We start from the raw sequence: 20,159 nt of genomic DNA, 5'->3' as shown, positions 1-20,159 counted from the left end.
TGCCATTTTACCCATACAGTATATAGAGCTAAAAGGCAGCGTAAAATGAGTAGAGAGAATTTTGGCAGCCTTTGGAGCCTTTTTTTAAATGACTAAAGTCTTACAATCCCTCTCCCAACTATTAGAATAATCGTGGGCAGCAATGTGGGGACGAAAGGTAGTTGTTGATCTTTTTCTTAACACCCTATGTTATTTCCCAACGCAGAAAAGATATATCAATTGGTACCACGACCAGTGTTGTTAATAACGGCGTTACAATATAACGGCGTTACTAACGGCGTTATTTTTTTCAGTAGTGGGTAATTAATTACTTTTCTCATCTTGGCAACGCCGTTACCGTTACTGAGGACGGAAAGGCATGCGTTACTATGCGTTACTATATTGGTCGAAAAGTCTGAGGGAGACGGACTCACCGAGACGACAGAGCAGAGCAGGAGTAGGGAGGAGGCAAGAAAGTTGTGACGCCGAGCAAATGCGATGCTAGGTAGCTCCAATAATACATGTTGTAGCCGATAGCCTACAAACTACGCCCGGCATGTTATGGTAGATATGGTAGACATGGTAGATATCACATGTACTGTACATAGATATAACTAGATGCAAAATGACAGACATGGCACTAAATGAGTTAGTAGACGGCCGCCATCTTAAAGCAGTAGACTTTTTAGGACGGCTCTGTTGGAGAGAACCTTCCTAGCGAACCTAAATAACTTTTTATCTAAAATACTTCTAAATCGGCAAAATGTTGACTTGTATCTATCTTTAAATGATGAAACAGTTTTAAAACTTTCATACGTATGTCGAAAGTAGAGAGAAGGGAACTAATGCAATAATGGGAGCAATTTTAACAACTTTTAACAGTTGATTCAGGGTAAAGGATAAATTAGGGTAAAGAATTGGGCTCCAGCCAATTGTACCAAAAACCTTCACAAAAAACTTCACATAGTGTGGCCAATGTTTTTTTTTTTTTGAGGGGGAAAAAAAAAAAAACAAGTAATTATCACCAATTACTTTGCCAAGTAACTAATTACTCTTACATTCAGGTAATTGAGTTACTAACGCAATTACTTTTTGGGAGAAGTAATTTGTAACTATAATTAATTACTTTTTTTCAGTAAGATTAACAACACTGACCACGACGCACAGTAATGGTTTCACTTCCCATCATGCATTTGGGCAGAAGTTAAATGGCTACAGTATCATTTACTGAAAGCTCAACAAATACACTAGATGGCAATATTTAATCACAATATACAAAGTCACATTTATCCTTTAAGAATTTCAAGTCTCTCTATCCGTTCATCCCTCACACAGAAAGAATGTTAATAATGTAAATGCCATCTTGAGGATTTATTGTTTTAATAAAGAAATACAGTACTTATGTACTCTATGTTGAATGTATATATTCGTCCGAGTTTTATTCATTTTTTTCTTGATGCATTGCCAAAATGTATATGATCGGGAAAAATTATCGGGAATGATTGGAATTGAATCGGGAGCAAAAAAAAGCAATCGGATCGGGAAATATCGGGATCGGCAGATACTCAAACTAAAACGATCGGGATCGGATCGCAAGCAAAAAAACATGATCGGAACAACCCTAAATATAATTGAAAGTTCATTCACTACAATATTCAGTTAATTGTGCCCATGCTCACACCCCCAACCATCTAACTGCCATGCATTATGCATCTACTATACTATTCAAAGAGAATATTCATGCTAACCAAAGCTGCGTGTTTGTAACAGCACAAAAGCAGCGTTAGCTGTCAATATCTTCCGATGGCTTTGTATCGATTTGTTCTGGTTCTGGCCATTACGCTAACATGCACAGCATTGTGTGTATTGAATAAAAAGTTAAATACAACTGAAATGTAATCAGGCTGTAACTGTTTTCAAAATTGGTGGTCCCATATTTTGAGAATCACTGATGTAGAGCACTATCTGCCTGTGGAGTGAGTGGGTCTTCTTTGCAGGGGGTGGGGTCTACAAATGTGTGTGTACAAAAAAAAGCCCACAGAGCACACTATGCTGTGAGTGCAGTTATGCAGCGATCCTGCATTGGATGCAGCAGAGCGAGCTACCGATGAGGTAAGAATGCTGAAACAAGCACGCTCGATCCAGATGGTTTGAAATGTCTGTTGTTGTTGTGCTTTCAGGAGGACAAAGATCGATCCAAAATGTGACATGGGAATTTTATAGACCCTCACCATGCTTTTTCAGTGGAATCTTCTGTTCCCTGCCTGGTGGCTTCTCTCGGTTCAAACGACGTTCCTGACAGGAGAACACTCCGAGGGACCCTCGCGTAGACCGTTACATTCTGGTTTAGAGGGAATCCTGCTAGGACGTTCCTTAAGTGCGTCTGTGAGTTGGGAATATGGCCAACAAGGAGTTCTCGGGGAGTATAGTGATGTCGAAGAGTTTTTGAGGACAACCGTGTCGCTTCAAAGGGATGAGGAGCTAGCAAGAATGAAGGTTACCCCGTCGACGTCTTCTGTGACTAACGGATCTATAGTCCTCGATTCTCCAACTGGACCATCCAACACTGGGAACAGCACTCCACCTGTAGCCACTGGAAGAGCAGGATGGACTGTTTCAACAAAAGCTTCATTTGAGGAATTGGTTACAATAATGGAAGAGTCCACAGAAGCAGAAAGAGGTACAGTAAAGACCAGGATATTTCCTTGATTTTGAACCAAAAGATGGTCTGATCACAGTTAAAAAACCATCTTGAAGTTGTTGATCCAACTGTCGAAAACTGCGTCTCCTTCTATGACCTTCTCCTGCTTTCTTAAAACTTGCACAATACTGTGACGCAGTTGAGTCAGGCAGCGTTGTGAGTGAAAACGTGAGGAAAATTTGGATGAATACGAGGTAAAATCAGGGACAACTTTACATTTTTTGGTGTTCTTTGTTCTTCCTTGACACCAATTACTACTTTCCTATTCCTATCTGGCACCATCATGTGGCATTTTAAGGAATTACAGTAAGTCCCAAACAGACAATCATATCTGTTCATATCTGAATTTTACAATCCACTCTGACGGTTGAAACAATTCACCTTTATAACCTCAGGTTAATGCGGCCTTCACGTGGTGTCATAATTATGGTAAATACCAGACAATTGGACTTGAGCCACTGTGACTCAACTCGACTTGGACTTGTCTTGCTTGAAGTGGGAGGGTCTGAGACTCGACTTATGAGGCAATAAAACTCGATTTGACTCGTGATACAAGAGTGCTTTGTGGGAGGACTATAGAGCAAAAGGTTAAGACCTTGACTAACCTGTGACCTTTTGACCTGACATGACTCATCTTTACAACCCTGGACTGGACACGACTTCTCTTTGCAAACTCTGACTTGAGACGACTCGTCTTTAAAACGTTGTGACTCAACTCGGACTTAAGAAAAAATCCAGATTGGAATTTGACTTGCTTGAGCTGGATGGGTCTGAGATTCGATTTATGAGGCAATAACTCGAGACTCGATTTGACTCGTGAGACAATGACTTGAGGCTCGACAAGCTAACTCGAAAAACTTGGAGTGTTTTGTGGGTGGGCTGTGGAAGAATGGTGAAGACTGACCTTTTGAATTGACATGACTCGCCTTTACAAACTGACTGGACATGACTTGTCTTTACAACCTCCGACTTGACACAACTTGTTTTTAACACGTTTTGGCTAAACTCGCACTAGACTTAAATAGAAAAAAGGGAGACTCAGACTTGCTAGAGGTGGGAGGGTCTGAGACACGAGACTCGACTTGTGAGGAAATAACTCAAGACTCGATTTGACTCGTGAGACAATGACTCGAGGCTCGAAAAGCTGACTCGAAAAACTTGGAGTGCTTTGTTGGTGGGCTGTGGAACAATGGTGAAAAACCTGAGTAACCTGTAACCTTTTGCGTTGACATGACTCGTCTTTACAACCTCTGACTGGACACAACTTGTCTTTACAACCTCTGATTTGACACGACTCGTCTTTAAAACTTTGTGACTCGACTCACATCTCGACCTGGACTTAAAGGGAAAAAAATGCAGACTCGAACTTGACTTGCTTGTGCTGGGAGGGTCTGAGACTCAACTTGTGAGGCAATAACTCACAAGCACAACGAAACCAAACCAAAGTTTCTTTGTGCTGTTGTAACAATGACAATAAATATGCTGAATCTGAGTTTGAACTCGAGACTTGATTTGACTGACGAGACAAGGACTCGAGGCTCGACAAGCTGACTCGAAAAAATTAGAGTGCTTTGTGGGTGGGATGGGTAACAATGGTGAAGACCTTGACTAACCTCTGACTGGACACGACTTCTCTTTATAACCTCTGACTTGACATGACTCGTCTTTAAAACGTTGTGACTCGACTCGGACTTAAAAACGCAGACTCAGTTGACTTGCTTGAGGTGGGAGTGTCTAAGACTCGACACGTGAGGCAATAACTCGAGACTCGAATTGACTCATGAGACAATGACTCAAGGCTCGACAAGCTGACTCAGAAAACTTGGAGTGCTTTGTGGATGGGCTGGGGAACAATGGTAAAGACCTTGACTAACCTGCAACCTTTTGACTTGACATGACTCATCTTTACAACCTCTGACTTGACACAACTCGTTTGTAAAGCGTTGTGATTCGACTCGCAACTCCACTCGGACTTAAAAGGAAAAAACCGCAGACTCGGCCTTGAATTGCTTGAGCTGGGAATGTCTGAGCCTCAAGTCTAGACTTGTGTGGCAATAACTAGAGACTCGAATTGACTCATGAGACAATGACTCAAGGCTCGACAAGCTGACTCAGAAAACTTGGAGTGCTTTGTGGATGGGCTGGGGAACAATGGTGAAGGCCTTGACTAACCTGTGATCTTTTGACTTGACATGACTCGTCTTTATTACCTCTGACTGGACACGACTTCTCTTTATAACCTCTGACTTGACATGACTCGTCTTTAAAACGTGACTCCACTTGGACTTAAAAAATACGCAGTCACGGACTTGACTTGCTTGAGCTGGGAGGGTCTGAGACTCGACTTGTGAGCCGATAACTCGAGACTCAATTCAGCTCGTGAGACAATGACTTGAGGCTCGACAAGCTGACTCAAAAAACTTGGGAGTGCTTTGTGGGTGGGCTGTGGAACAAAGGTGAAAACCTTGACTAACCTGTGGCCTATTGACTTGACATGGCTCGTCTTTACAACCTGTGACTGGACACGACTTCTCTTTACAACCTCTGACTTGACACGACTCGTTTTTAAAGCGTTGTGACTCGACTCGCAACTCGACTCGGACTTAAAGGAAAAAAACGCAGACTCGGACTTGATTTGCTTTAGCTACGAGGGTCTGAGACTCAGGCCTAGGCTTGTGCGGCAATAACTCGAGACTCGATTTGACTTGTGAGACAATGACTCGAGGCTCGACAAGCTGACTCAAAAAACTTGGAGTGCTTTGTGGGTGGGCTGTGGAACAAAGGTGAAAACCTTGACTAACCTGTGGCCTATTGACTTGACATGACTCGTCTTTACAACCTGTGACTGGACACGACTCTTCTTTACAACCTCTGACTTGACACGACTTGTTTTTAAAGCATTGTGACTCGACTCGCAACTGGACTCGGACTTAAAGGAAAAAAACGCAGACTCGGACTTGATTTGCTTTAGCTACGAGGGTCTGAGACACAGGCCTAGGCTTGTGCGGCAATAACTCGAGACTCGATTTGACTTGTGAGACAATGACTCGAGGCTCGACAAGCTGACTCAAAAAACTTGGAGTGCTTTGTGGGTGGGCTGTGTAACAAAGGTGAAAACCTTGACTAACCTGTGGCCTATTGACTTGACATGACTCGTCTTTACAACCTGTGACTGGACACGACTTCTCTTTACAACCTCTGACTTGACACGACTCGTTTTTAAAGCGTGACTCGACTCGCAACTCGACTCGGACTTAAAGGAAAAAAACGCAGACTCGGTCTTGATTTGCTTTAGCTACGAGGGTCTGAGACTAAGGCCTAGACCTGTGCGGCAATAACTCGAGACTCGATTTGACTTGTGAGACAATGACTCGAGGCTCGACAAGCTGAGTCGAAAAAATTGGAGTGCTTTGTGGGTGGGCTGGGTAACAATGGTGAAGACCTTGACTAACCTTTGACCTTTTGAATGGACATGAGTTGTCTTTACAACCTTGACTGGACACGACTTCTCTTTACAACCTTTGTCTTGACATGACTCCTCTTTAAAATGTTGTGAATCGACTCAGACTTAAAAAAACACAGACTCGGAGTTGACTTGCTTGAGGTGGAAGGGTCTGAGACTCGAAATGTGAGGCAATAACACGAGAATCGATTTGACTGGTGAGAAAATAACTAGACTCAACAAGCTGACCCGAAAAACTTGGAGTGCTTTGCGGGTGGGCTGTGGAACAATGGTAAAGACCTTGACTAACCTGTTACCTTTTGACTTGACATGACTCATCTTTACAACCTCCGAATTGACACGACTCGTTTGTAAAGCGTCGTGACTTGATTCACAACTCCACTCGGACTTAAAGAAAAAAAAACGCAGCGGACTTAAAAAAAAAACGCAGACTCGCTTGAGCTGGGAATGTCTGAGCCTGAAGCCTAGACTTGTGCGGCAATAACTCGAGACTTGATTTGACTTGTGAGACAATGACTCGAGGCTCGACAAGCTGAGTCGAAAAAATTGGAGTGCTTTGTGGGTGGGCTGGGGAACAATGGTAAAGACCTTGACATGACTCATCTTTACAAACTCTGACTTGACACCACTCGCTTTTAAAGCGTTGTGACTCGACTCGCAACTTGACTCTGACTTAACTCGTGCCTAGACTTGTGCAGCAATAACTCGAGACTCGATTTGACTCATGAGACAATGACTCAAGGCTCGACAAGCTGACTCAGAAAACTTGGAGTGCTTTGTGGGTGGGCTGGGGAACAACGGTGAAGGCCTTGACTAACCTGACTCGACTCAACTCGACAACCTTTTGACTTGACACGACTCGTCTTTAAAATGTAGTGACTCGACGACTTGACACGACAAGACCTCGAGACACAACACGATTTGACATAACCTTATGACACGACTCGACTCGGCGTGACCTCGTGACTCGATTCGACTTGCCGGGACTTATTTGTGACTCAGATCATAGTGACTCGTGCAATTGTCTAGTAAATACCACTTGTCGAGGAAAAAAAATTGCATGTGAAGTGCAAGTGTTATTTTCTACGTTTTATTATATTGCCAAAGTTTCCGACATGACCTTTTACCTTTCAAAATGGCGACGCGCAAACAAGTGGGAAGAAACAATTTTTTTATCTTTTGACACTAGCATGATATTATAGTGTACACATTTCTAAACCAAATGTTTGCTAACATGTTCAGTAACAAACAAAAATGTGTGCAAAACGCATTTTCTTCCTGTTGTAGTAGACGAGTTAATAAGTCTAAAACAGTTTTAAAGTCGGTTTATAGTTTGTTTGTTTTTTTACTCCGTCCACAAAGGTACTTACCAATTAGCAAGTGGTAAGTATCATCTTTCCAAGAGCCTGTGAAGGCAGCATAATTCCCAGGAAATTCAATTACTAGTGTTGTTGGATGAGTAATCCATTTAAAGTAGCATGATTGAAGAGAATTGTAGGCATCCTATTTATAACCCCTCACAAATTCTTTTCTCATCAACCCATTGACTGCCATTGACGGCGATGGACGTCCAATCCATTTAAAGCTCCCATTCCAAATGGATTGGACGTCGACCAGTGATAAACTCATTTAAAGAGTTTCAATTTTGTTTTTAAGAGCCACGTGATTGGACGCCTATCATCGTCAATGGCACTTAGCAAGCATTGCACATATCTGTTGTGTTTCTCGATTTCGTCACGTTTCATTTCGAGATGAACCTTCATTCGCTCCTCCCAGTCAAAATGGATTGGACGTCTAGCACCGTCAATGGCAGCCAAGGACTTGGCAAGTAAGTGACCCTAAAATGCCCCAAAACCAACAGGAAGTGACACCAAATCTGTCAGGGAAACGCGGGAAGGCAGGCAGGTTGTGTGGACCCAATTGCAGGGAAACAAAAAAAGGCAAGGCAGGTGGCGGTGCAAAAATGATTTAATTAAAGCCAACTAAAAACAAAGTACAAAACAAATGGTGTGGTAATCAAAAGATAGCACTGAGGCAAACAAAACTATCACTAACAAAAGACTGCTTTTCAAAAACTTACACGGAACACGAGGGCTTGGAATAATGCTGACCAGACCATGGACGTGGACATTGAAGATGACGCAACAAGGACTGAAAAGAAACTGAGAGCTTATATACACACGCAGACAAAGGGTAACGAGACAATGAGGAACAGATGGGTGACACAGGTGGACGCAGATTGGAGGATACACAAGGAGCGATACACCAGGTGAAATCAGTGGCAATTACAAGGACACACTAGGAGGGAATCAACACAAAACCTAACAAAATCAACAGGAAGTAGTTTGGAAATACCCTAAAATCAACAGCAAATGATCCAAAATGTGAAAAAAAGTGATAATGAGAGACCCCAATGTGACCCAAAAGGAACCCTTCCACCCAAAAATGCAACAATACCAACAGGAAGTGACACCAAAATCAACAGGAGGTAGACTGGAAATACCCTAAATCAACAGGAAATGATCCAAAATGTAGGGGTGATGCTGAGATATCCCAAAATGTACAGGAAGAGACCCAAAATCAACAGGAAGTAACCTAGAATTGCCCCCAAATCAACAGAAAGTGACTAATGGACTAAATAGCCTGGAAATACCATAAAATCAACAGGAAATTATCCAAAATTTACAGGAAGTGACCTGTAGTTACCTTAAAATTACATGAAAGTAATTTGGCTTCCACTGACATCAATAGATGTCCAATTGACTTAAATTGGAAGGACTGGCTTTGTATGCTTATCTTCCAGTCCCATTGATGGCGCTCGACGTCCAATCCTGGGCGAATAAACAAACAAACAATTGGACATCTACTAGTAATAAACTCATTTCAATTCATTGCAGAAAGAACCACAGGATTGGACGGCTATCATCGTCATTGTTCACGAGTCACACGTCACGATTGATTAAATAACGCCACACAACAAGGCCTCGGTTTATTAATAGCAGGGAAAATGGGAACGGCAGGGAAGTCGATAATGTCTCACTCACGTGCGCTCGTTACTTGCGCTTGCTCCCCACTCTCCGTGTGACCCACTTACAAGCCTGTTCTGTTTTATAATGGATTAACTTCATATACGCTGCTTCATTCTTGCTCTGTACATGACTGGAGCGACTGCATTCTCACAAAAAAAAGGATACCCAGACTCTAAAAACCCAACATGACACAACTCAGATTGACGAATGACCAATCCAGTGTGTCTAACTTTTAGGCATTGTTCAGACCGCCAGCCAAAATCTGATTTTCAGCCCAATCCAGATTGAAACTGGATGGCTCTTTTGTAGTGCGAACAGTCACAAAGCACAGAAATCTGATTTTTGTGAGATTGAAAACCACGGGAGGTAGTTTCATATCTAATTTTGACAAGAAGATCCTCAGTCTGAACATCCCAGATGGGTTTTGACTGTCTGTGACGCCACTCTATGCTGCCTGACGCCTTCATTGCTAGAGCAACCTGTCAGGTGTCTCAATAATAGCCCAGTCCGAACAGGTTCAGATCTGATTTTAAAACTAGCTAAAAATAGTGTGGACTGTCAGTCCTGGAAATCAGATTTGAGGAGGAATATGACTGCAGTCTGAATGTAGCCTTATCCACAATTAGCTGGCATAGAATCAAATTTAACTATGTCTCCGACCTGGATAAGAAGCAAATTTTGAATAAGTGGAACCAGAATTTTTTTTTTAACATGTTAGCATGTAATGCTCATCTCTATTCTTCCTGTTAGTGTAACCCGTCTTTCTTTGCTGTTGTTTGGAGCTTTGTTGTGTTGTGTTTTAAAATATTTGCAGAAGACGTAGATGGTTTGACTTTTTATTACCTGGTCTTTCCTTTGGAAAGATCAGGTAGTGTGATTCTACAACTTTAGCCTCCCTATAGACCCTACCCACGTGACGTCACAACTCCTTCCTCCTGACTGGTGCCGCCCAATTGTCCGTCAACACATCATGTTTCCCTGTTACGGCTACGTACATTCCTCCTATTTACGACGTGTTTTTCTGCTCGTTAACATTAATAATCAAAATGGTGAAGGCGTGTGTGGCGGTCGGTTGCAATAACAGAGAAGATAGACGGAGAAGACGGAGAGACTTGAAGTTCTACCGGATTCCGAGAGACCCGGAGAGAAGAGAGCGAGATGGCTGCTGCAATTCGACGAGAAAACTGGGCTCCAAACGATTACCACAGATTATGTAGTAGTCATTTTATATCTGGTAAAATGCATTTAATATATATTTAGAGGGTTTTGGGCTGACAACCACAATTAAGATCATTGCTAGGCTAATCGCCGACAACATACACGTATGTATGTAGTGAGAGTGCTATCGCTAAACCATATAAACATTGAAAGCCCTAACTCCATTGACAAACGACATGAAATACATTAGACTTGACAGTGGATGTTAGCAATAACAAAAGATTTTGAATTGAAAATTTCATAACTCACCTTTCCAAGCACAAGATAGATTCCTGCCAAATTTTCGTGGACGAGGACCTGTTTCACCCAACCAGCAACAAAGTATTTATAAGCCTCCAAGCTCTTAAAGTTTTTCAAACTTTCGTGAGAATAGGCTGATTTTGTGTGGACAAGACAGTTGTACAGTTCAGGGTAGCTAGCAGATGTCAGGCAAATACGGCGGCGACAGCGGGTCGAAAAACATCGATTTAGGCATCAAATATGGATCTGGCGAATGGATAAACTGAAGCTTTTCCACATAACGCCTTTTATGCAACGCATCAAGTGAGTTTACGGCATCCCAAAGCACCGGGTCTTCCATGAAATGCATTATAAATTGCTCGATCAATTGAGACCATTGATAATACAGACACAAAATGACGGACAAGTGGGCGGAACCATACAGCGAGCACGTGATTTTGTGACGTCGGTGGGTAGGGTCTATATGTTATTCTGTTTTTTTTTTTTGAATGGGAATCCTTCGGCGCGCTGCGCAGCCCGAACCGCTTGACCGATCGGCACCGTTCAAGTACCGACACGTGCGGAATTTTTGCGCGACTCAGGGACTTTAAAGTCCACGAAAAATTTTCCGTTTGCCCGTAAACGGCAATTTTCCCCCAAAAAAAGCAATTTTCAAAGTGTATCTAGTCCTACAATTTTTTACCAAATTACATAATTTAGGTATCAAAAATTCCGGGACGGTGAGGGGCATAAAAGTTGTATACAGAATTTGAAAAAAAAATTTACGGTTCCCCAGAAATTTGACAAAAACTTGCCCATTCATTTTTAATGAGAAAAAAAAAGTTTCAAAATGTATCTAGTCCTACAATATTTCACCAAATCACAAAATTTGGGCATCAAAAATTCCAGGACGGGGAGGGGAATAAAGGTTATTAACACAATTTGGAAAAAATATACGGTTCCCCAGAAATTTGCCAAAAACCTGCCCATTCATTTTTAATGGGAAAAAAGACAAGTTTCAAATTGTTACTAGTCCGTCAATTTTTGACGAAAACACACAAGATGGGCGTCAAAAATTCCGGGATGGCGAGGGGCATAAAAGTGACAGAGAAAATTTTTTTGATAAAATGTACGGTTTCCCGGCAATTTGCCAAAAACTGGCCCATTCATTTTTTATGGGAAACAAAGAAAAGTTTCAAAATATATCTAGTCCTTCAATTTTTGACCAAATCACACAATTTGGGCATCAAACATTCTGTGACGGTGAGGGGCATAAAAGTTGTATACAGAGTTTTGATAAAAAATTACGGTCCCCCAGAAATTTGCCAAAAACTGTCCCATTCATTTCTAATGACAACATTTCCCTTTCACTTACAATGGGATTTCCAATTGAATTTTTTACATTGCATTGATGCCATTGACGGCCATGCATGTCGAATCTATTGATGCCAATGTACTTGGATTCAATTGACTTTATGGATGTCGATGCCATTGACGGCCATGGACGTCCAAAATGTTTCCAATTCATTTTCAATGGGGAAAAAAAAATAAATTTCCCCAAATCAACAGATAATGACCAGATATCAATAGGACCTGTCCCCCAAACATCCCTGACTCCATTGACGCTTATAGGGGGTGCTGCCATTGACGTCCATGGACGCCCAAATTTTTTCCCATTCATTTTCAATGGGAAATGTTTTTTTCCCACAATCAACAGAAAATGACCAGATATCAATAGGACATGTCTCCCAAACTTCTCCAATTCCATTGACGCTAATGAAGGGTGCCGCCATTGACGGCCATGGACGTCCAAATTTGCCATTCATTTTCTAATGGCATTTCAGCATGTTTTTACATTTTATTGATGCCAATGTACTTGGATTCCATTGAAGCCTAGGTAAGTTGATACCATTGACGTCCATGTCCAAATTTTTTCCCATTCATTTTCAATGGGAATTCCCCCCCCCCCCCCAAATCAACAGAAAATGACTAGATATCAATAGGACGTGTCCCCCAAATGTCCCCGATTGCATTGCCGCTTATGGAGGGTGATGCCATTGACGTCCATGGACGTCCAAACTTCCCATTCATTTCCAATGGCATTTCTTCATGTTTGTTCATTCTATTGATGCTATTGTACTTGGATTCCATTGGCGCTTATGTAAGTTGATACCATTGCCGTCCATGGACGTCCAAATTTTTTCCCATTCATTTTCAATGGGAATTTTTTTTTTCCCCAAATCAACAGAAAATGACTAGATGTCAATAGGACGTGTCCCCCAGATGTCCACGATTGCATTGACGCTTATGGAGGGTGATGCCATTGACGTCCATGGACGTCCAAATTTTTCCCATTCATTTTCAATGGGATTTTTTTTTTCCCCGAAAATCAACAGATAATGACCAGATATCAATAGAACATGTCCCCCAAACTTCCCCAATTCCATTAATGCTTATTAAGGGTGCCGCCATTGGCGGCCATGGTCGTCCAAATTTCCCATTCATTTCTAATGGGATTTAATTTGTTTAATGCCATTGATAGGCATGTTTGTCCATTCTATTGATAGCCTTGGGCGGGGCTACGATCTGTATAGCCACACAGGAAAGACCAGGTGTAATTTCTCCAGAAATTGCGTTTTTCTAGTTGTCTGCAATGTTGTCACAGATTACTTGTAAAGCTAATTTATTGATTACGCCTCAAAAAAGTAATCTAGTTACTCCACTGATTTTCATTATTAAAGCAACTAAGTAATTTAGCGGTTACTTCTTTCCATTTTTCCCCTTTGCTGCCTCAACATAAGAATGACAACAGAAAAATGTCATCGCATGTAGCTTACTTTCCGATGATTTAATTTAAAGGGGAAGATCAACATTTTTCACATAAGGCTTAATTAGAGTCAGTCAATGGACTTGATTTCAACTAACATCAACTTCCGCTAGCTTAGCCACGCTGGAGACCTGAAACCAACAAATCACTGACAAACTGCATGGACTTTGTTCAAATCAACTCCACCGGCTAATTCAACCCCCTGCTAACTTGAAGATCAAGCCTAATCTCAAAAATTCTGAACTTCGGGTTAGGGTTAACAGCATATCAGTGCCAATGTAAAACAATGCAAATTGACTGCACATCAATCAACAACACACAAATGAATTCAATTCTTTTTTTTTTTTAAACTAAATATTACACATCAATTAATGATTCTAAGCTAAAAACGACAGACATTTTGAATAATAAGTATAATTAATTAGCATTGTTTTTTGGCTGGGTTGAAACAAAAACGGTTGCGTGATGTCTGTAAATAGGGGTTTTAAGGGTAAAACAGACAAATTAAATATAGTTCGGGGGGTTAATGCGCCATGAATCTGCTATGGCAGCATATAGACATATTGTTCTATCAAACACAACAGTTGTTTGACTTAAAATAAAGTAGTTTCTTTCAAAGAGGAGCGCAAGAGCAGAAACTGCTTTTTCAGTCTTGTCTGTGTTTTCCGCCATTTACATTAACGGAAAATGTTCAACAGCTAGTTGAAAGTAAGGAAAACAAAATACTTACACATAATTTGTTTGCAACCCTATTTTGTGTTGCACAACTGATTTTCAAAACAAAAAAACAATTTTTGTTTTCCTTTGTGAAAACCACTGCTGTGCCAATAACCCTTGCATATGGCTGTAATGTTGGGATAGCTTTGCCCAAATTGGGAACTACATGAATACATTCCCGAGGTATCGGATTGAGACTGTATCGGTGAACACACAATGCAAAAAGATGTCATCGGGACATCCCTACTCTTCAGTTTACTCTAATATCGACAAACGTGTTAGATTTATTGAAAAAGGCTATAGATGATCAGTAATTTCAACATTGTTTTTGCATTTTCTTGACAGATGATTTACAAGCTTCAGATGATGACCAGCAAGTCCCAAAACCCAGCGATCCTCTCCAGACATCGGCCCCAACCTACGCAACAGCATTTCCAACCTGGACTCCCATGTTCCAAGATGAATTTCCACCCAGTGATGCCCTCAGGCCCTCTCTGGATCATAGCTCTGCCCTTTTCGTTCCTCTGTATTCAGACTGGAACACAGCCCTTGCAACGTGGGGATTTGCCTGGGAAGCGCACATCTACGGTCTCGGATCCATCTTCACAGTGTTCGGCCTGATCTCGGTGGTCTCCCTGTTGGGCCTGCCGTTCCGCTGTCCGTCCGGAAGCCCCTACTTCATCCTGCTGCACGTGTTCCTTCTGGGATTTGCAGGAACGCAAGCTTTCTGCTTGCTTTACGACGCGTACAGACACCAAGATCGCCTACCCTCTCTGAGCTCACTCCTGTTCTCCCAGCTTCCCTTCCCTTGCTTGATATCTGCCTTCTCCCTGGCCTTCTTCCTTCTGTCTCTGCGCTCACGCAAGCGTCTTTCCCTTTCGCTCGCCATCTCCCCTTCGTTGTCAGCCCTCCCCAAGCCGTGCCTCCTGCTGGTTTTATCCCTGGTGCACTTTGGTATCTCTCTCGGCTGCGTTGGCATATTGCATCTATTTCACAGCCTCCCCGTTATGATTCTCCTGCTCCCTCAAGGCGTTTTTGTGTGCTTGACACTCTTCCTCTCATGCTCCTACGTTATCTTTTACTGTCTTATACAAGTGGACACCAAACATATCTACAGGCTTGACGACAACGGTGAGTGTGGAGGATCTCCTGAAGTGATGCGACATGCGAGTTGTCCCTTCGCCAAAGCAGAAGACTGGGGTCGGGCGGCAGGGGCCGGAGTCGGGGCAGCCTTGTGTTTGCTAGGATGCGGAGGCCTGCAGCTCTACGGAATCTTGCACGCCCTCGGTTTGGGCGGGGTTGAAACCTACGGCTTTCTGCCCTGGCCCTGGTGGGGCTACCAGATCGGATGTCGACTCTGCGAGGCCGGAACCTGCCTCGGTTTGTCCCTCATCGGTACGCATCCTCTATTCTGTCACAAAAAGTCTTTCAAGGCTCGCCCCAAACCGGGCTCTTGGTCTCGACTATCCTGCAGCCCGCCCTCATGTGGACATGCGAATTCCCCTGTAATCTCCTGGTCTCAAGACAAACCGGAGAAGTCGCTACTTGGCGATGCCGAAAAGGGACAATCAGAGGTTCTTCCTCTAGGCTCGATAATAGATTCTCCCGGAAAAAGACTTGCCTGTATCTCTTCACCAACCCAACCGCAGACTGCTTTTCTAGCTAAACCCACTAGCCCGTCAACCAAAACTAAAAATTTCCAGCTATCCTCGCTAAGTTACGGCGCTGACTCCACAGTGGACCTCCGCCCTCCATCTCCCATAGATTTGTCGCGGAGTATTGACCAAGCTCTCTTTAGCGAATCTCTATTCAGACACAGTATTTTCGGCTCGACAAGACTCTTCCCTAGTTCCTCGAGCCATTCGCTGGGCTCTCCTGAGCAAAAAAGATCTGCCTCAACAGAAATCTCACTTTACCGAACCTCCTCCTGCAGCGATCTGAATCAAGAATCCGACTCTAAACCTTCCCAGCCTCATGGTATACTAAAATCACGTGAAACAGAGAAGTCTGACTGGAAAGAAAGCGTCTCTGGATCAACTCTGGGCTTGTGCAGCAAACCCAGGGAGATCAGGAAGTTGCGTTCCAATTCCTGGGCCAACAGAGGGCAAAGCTTGGCGCACAACAGCATCCCGCGCACAATCCCTCAGTTGTCCTACCACAGACGCTACCGGACCTTGAGCGTGACCTCTAAGGACGGGCAGGCGTTCGAACGCCTGGCGGGGACGAAACATCTGAGTGAGAGCAAGCAGCTGGAGTGGGATTTGGCCGTGCAGGCAGAGTTTGTCGACGTATGCCGGCAAATAGACGCTTTTAGCATTTGCAGTGACACAATTGAACTCTAAGACAATTCGTTTTGGTTCGCAGGTCACATTTAACTCATTCACTCCCAGCCATTTTCACCGGAGCAAGGCCCTTCACTCCCGACTGTTTTACTGGATTTTGACTGATTTTGCAAGGCCCACAGAAAATTCTGTTCTTTTGCTATATTAACATGGAACCCACCAAATGAAAGATTAGACCTTCTTCTTTCAGCAGAAAATTAAGTTAGTTCATATCTTTTTCCATTCTTTAGAAATCAGCATTAGAAAATAGCTTAGTTTGAGCAATTTTCCAATTTCTGATGAAAAAACAGAGAAATTGAGCTTTTTGTAAAAGCATACATTTCAAACATAACTTTGACTTTAACACAGATACTTTTCACTTTTGTGACATCCCAAACATTTGAATAATGTTTTCGTTCTACAAAATAACATAAACAACAAGACAAATAGAGCTTTTGATCGCAAAGTAACACTTTATTTACACATAACTAAACTATTGAACTATTGAACTATTTGCGCACATAACAACTGGGAAGGCTCTCGGCTGCTCCCGGTTGAATGAGGTGGCTCCCAGTAATCTGATGAGTCTGGATCAAGATCGGTCCCACTTTTTTCATCATCTTCATCATTGGTTTTAACCTCGGGCTCAGGAGTAACGCAACGTGAGCTCCGCAGAACCTGACGTTGTTGTGGCCGTCACCGTCTGTCTCAACAAGACAGATTTTTCAAAATCCTTCTTTGACGATGGTTTCGTTTTCTTTTCAAAACACTCCTCCAGTGTCGTTTGCCTTTTTTTCCCGATCGTTCTCCACATTTTTCTCAAATTCTCACGCGTCTTCACAAGATCCTTCCAACTTTTCGTTTCCTGACTATTTTTCTTCACTTCTTTTCTTGGCCCGAGATGAGTTCTTACAAAATGCGCTACTGCCCTCCAGTGGCCGGTTTTATTGCTTTAAAATGAGTTTTGAGCATTGTGCATTGCAGTTTAGGTGCAACAGAACCTAGAGATGCCGCTTGTAAAAAATAAAAATACGTAAAAGACGTATAAATACGTTTTTGGGACACTGAAACAATTAAAAAATAGAACATATTTATATATTTCTGGGAGCAAATGAGTTAAGGCAAGTTGATTACATGGATTATGTAAGTCAACTTACCACACAATTGGACGTCTGTCATCTTGGGAATGGCGACAATTGCTCTTCATTTATGGCAGCGTGCATAGCTGGCGGTCATCTTTGAGAGGGCAACTAGCGGTTGGGAACTAGATCTCAAAAAGTACATATTGCGCAGCATCGGCACGTTATTTCTTAGTACTCCCCGATTACGTCATTTTAGTGCCGTATCGGTATCAGTGCAACACGAACAGTGAAGTTGGGATTTTTTTTTAGACAAATGGGCCATTTTTGTCTTTCAATGTTGTGTTTTTAATCAACAGTAAAGGTACACATTCCAGCAGCTGCAAACACAAAAGCCCCTTTTACAGCACAAGCAGAAAATACACATTTTACATATTGATAAAGTTTGTTCTTGTGTTTCTTCTGTTGTATTAATCAGCCCGTTTGCGTACACCAGAAGATCCTGATTGTGTTTGACATGCTGTACATAATAACCATTGGAAGAAATTACCCTGAATTTGCACTAGAGGGTGCAAGAAAGACACACATGAAGGAATGTACAACTCTGATGGTAAACCTTGAAAATGAAAACAATGCTTTCTGTAAAATGATGAAATAAAATGTTAAAAGATTAAACGAAAATTTGTGTTTTTCTTTTACGTAACTTACTAATTTTGACAGGTAGTATATGCACAGCGGACGCCTCATTAGGTATACCCATATAATTCATTGTCATCCAATGTTATGATCGAGTATGTTTTAACAAAAGCTTATTACTGCCACATCAAAGTCCAGTATCACCTTTTTACATGATCATTAACGTGATTTAAATGATATCATGTTTTTACAGGATATCATGTAGAAATGTATAAATTATCTTGTTGAAAAGTGATACGTATTACGTGAAAACATGATCAAAAGTGGTAAGTAGAATGTAAAAACGCGAAAATTATCATGTAAAAATCTGATAATTATCATGTAAGAATGATATTTATCATGTGACAATAAGAAATCTATCATGGAAAACTGATAATTATGTATAAATGTGATAATTATCATGTAAAAATGCAATTTATCCATGTAAAATGTGATAATTAGCATGCAAAAACATAACTATCATGAAAAAAAAAAGGAAAATTATGTAAATAGGTGGCAATTATCATGTCAAAACCTGATAATTATATGATACTACTGGAAATATGTGATACTTATACTGGAAAAACGTGATCATTATCATTTGACAATGTGATAATTATCATGTAAAAATGTTGAAATCTATCATGTAAAAACGTGACATTTATCATGTAAAAACATGAAATCTATCATGGGAAAAAGTTATGGCAAAACGTGACAACTATCAGGTAAAAATGTCATTATTATATAAAAACGTGATATTTCCATGTAAAAACGTGATAATTATCGTGCAAAAGTGTGATAACAATCAAGAAAAAAGAAATATGAAAATTATCATGTAAAAATGTGGCAACTATAATTAAAAAATCTCATAATTATGTGAAAAATGTGATGTTTCATGTAAAACCTTTAAAATATTACTGCAAAAACGTGATAATTATCATGTAACAATATGATATTTATCATGTAAAAACCTGAAATCTATCATGGAAAAACGTGATAATTATGTAAAAATGTGACAACTATCATGTAAAAGTGTGATAATTATCAGGTAAAAACGTGAAAATTATCATCAAAATAAAACAAGAACATTTTCATGTAAAAATGGTTATCACGTTTTGGCATAACAATTATCATGTAAAAAAATGAAATATATCAAAACATGGTCATTACCAAGTAATAACCTGGAAATCATAAAAATGTGAAAATTATTTTTAAAAATGACCATTTTCATGTAAAAATGTGATAATTATCATGCAAAAATGTGATAAATATTAAAAGGAATATCATGCAAAAATGTAACGATCGTGTAAACAGGTGACAATTATCATGTTTTGGCATAACAATTATCATGTAAAAAAATGAAATATATCAAAAAATGGTCATTACCAACTAATAACGTGGAATTCATGTATAAACATCATAATATGAAGATTTGAAAATTATCATGTAAAAATGTGATATTTTCATGTAAAAATATGATGGATGTCATGTAAAAATGTGAAAATTATTTTGAAAAATGACAATTTTCATGTAAAATCGTGATAATTATCATGCAAAAACGTGATATTAAAAAAGAATATCATGCAAAAATGTAACGATCGTTTAAAAACGTGACACTTATCATGAAAATAAAACCTTTTCATGTAAAAAAACGTTTTTGCATAACAATCATCATGTGAAAAAACCATGAAATATATCATGTAAAACATGGCAATTATCCCATAATAATGTGAAAATCATGTATAAATATCATTGATTTAAAAATGTGAAAATTCTGTTTAAACATGAGAATTTTCATTGAAAATGTTATACCTGTCATGTAAAAACAGCAAAATTATGTGAAAATGTGACATGTTGAAACGTGATAATTACCATCAAAAACCATGAAAATGTTCATGTAAAAAAACGTGACATTCATCATGAAAAAAAAA

General features: G+C 40.7%; 1 protein-coding gene across 1 annotated transcript; it reads left to right on the top strand.

The window, feature by feature from the left end:
- The first annotated feature begins 1,947 nt into the window (after nt 1–1,947).
- Nucleotides 1,948–18,227, top strand: prrt4a (proline rich transmembrane protein 4a). The gene is made up of 3 exons (XM_057836954.1): nt 1,948–2,091; nt 2,160–2,659; nt 14,499–18,227. The coding sequence occupies exons 2-3, from the start codon at nt 2,212–2,214 to the stop codon at nt 16,493–16,495; spliced, it is 2,445 nt and encodes an 814-aa protein (XP_057692937.1). The 5' UTR covers nt 1,948–2,091; nt 2,160–2,211; the 3' UTR covers nt 16,496–18,227.
- The last annotated feature ends 1,932 nt before the right edge of the window (nt 18,228–20,159 follow it).

The sequence above is a fragment of the Corythoichthys intestinalis genome, chromosome 5 (genome assembly GCF_030265065.1).
Source record: "Corythoichthys intestinalis isolate RoL2023-P3 chromosome 5, ASM3026506v1, whole genome shotgun sequence".
NCBI lineage: Eukaryota > Metazoa > Chordata > Actinopteri > Syngnathiformes > Syngnathidae > Corythoichthys > Corythoichthys intestinalis.
The sequence above is the reverse complement of the archived record's forward strand: the minus strand, read 5'-3'. Positions and strand labels throughout refer to the sequence as shown.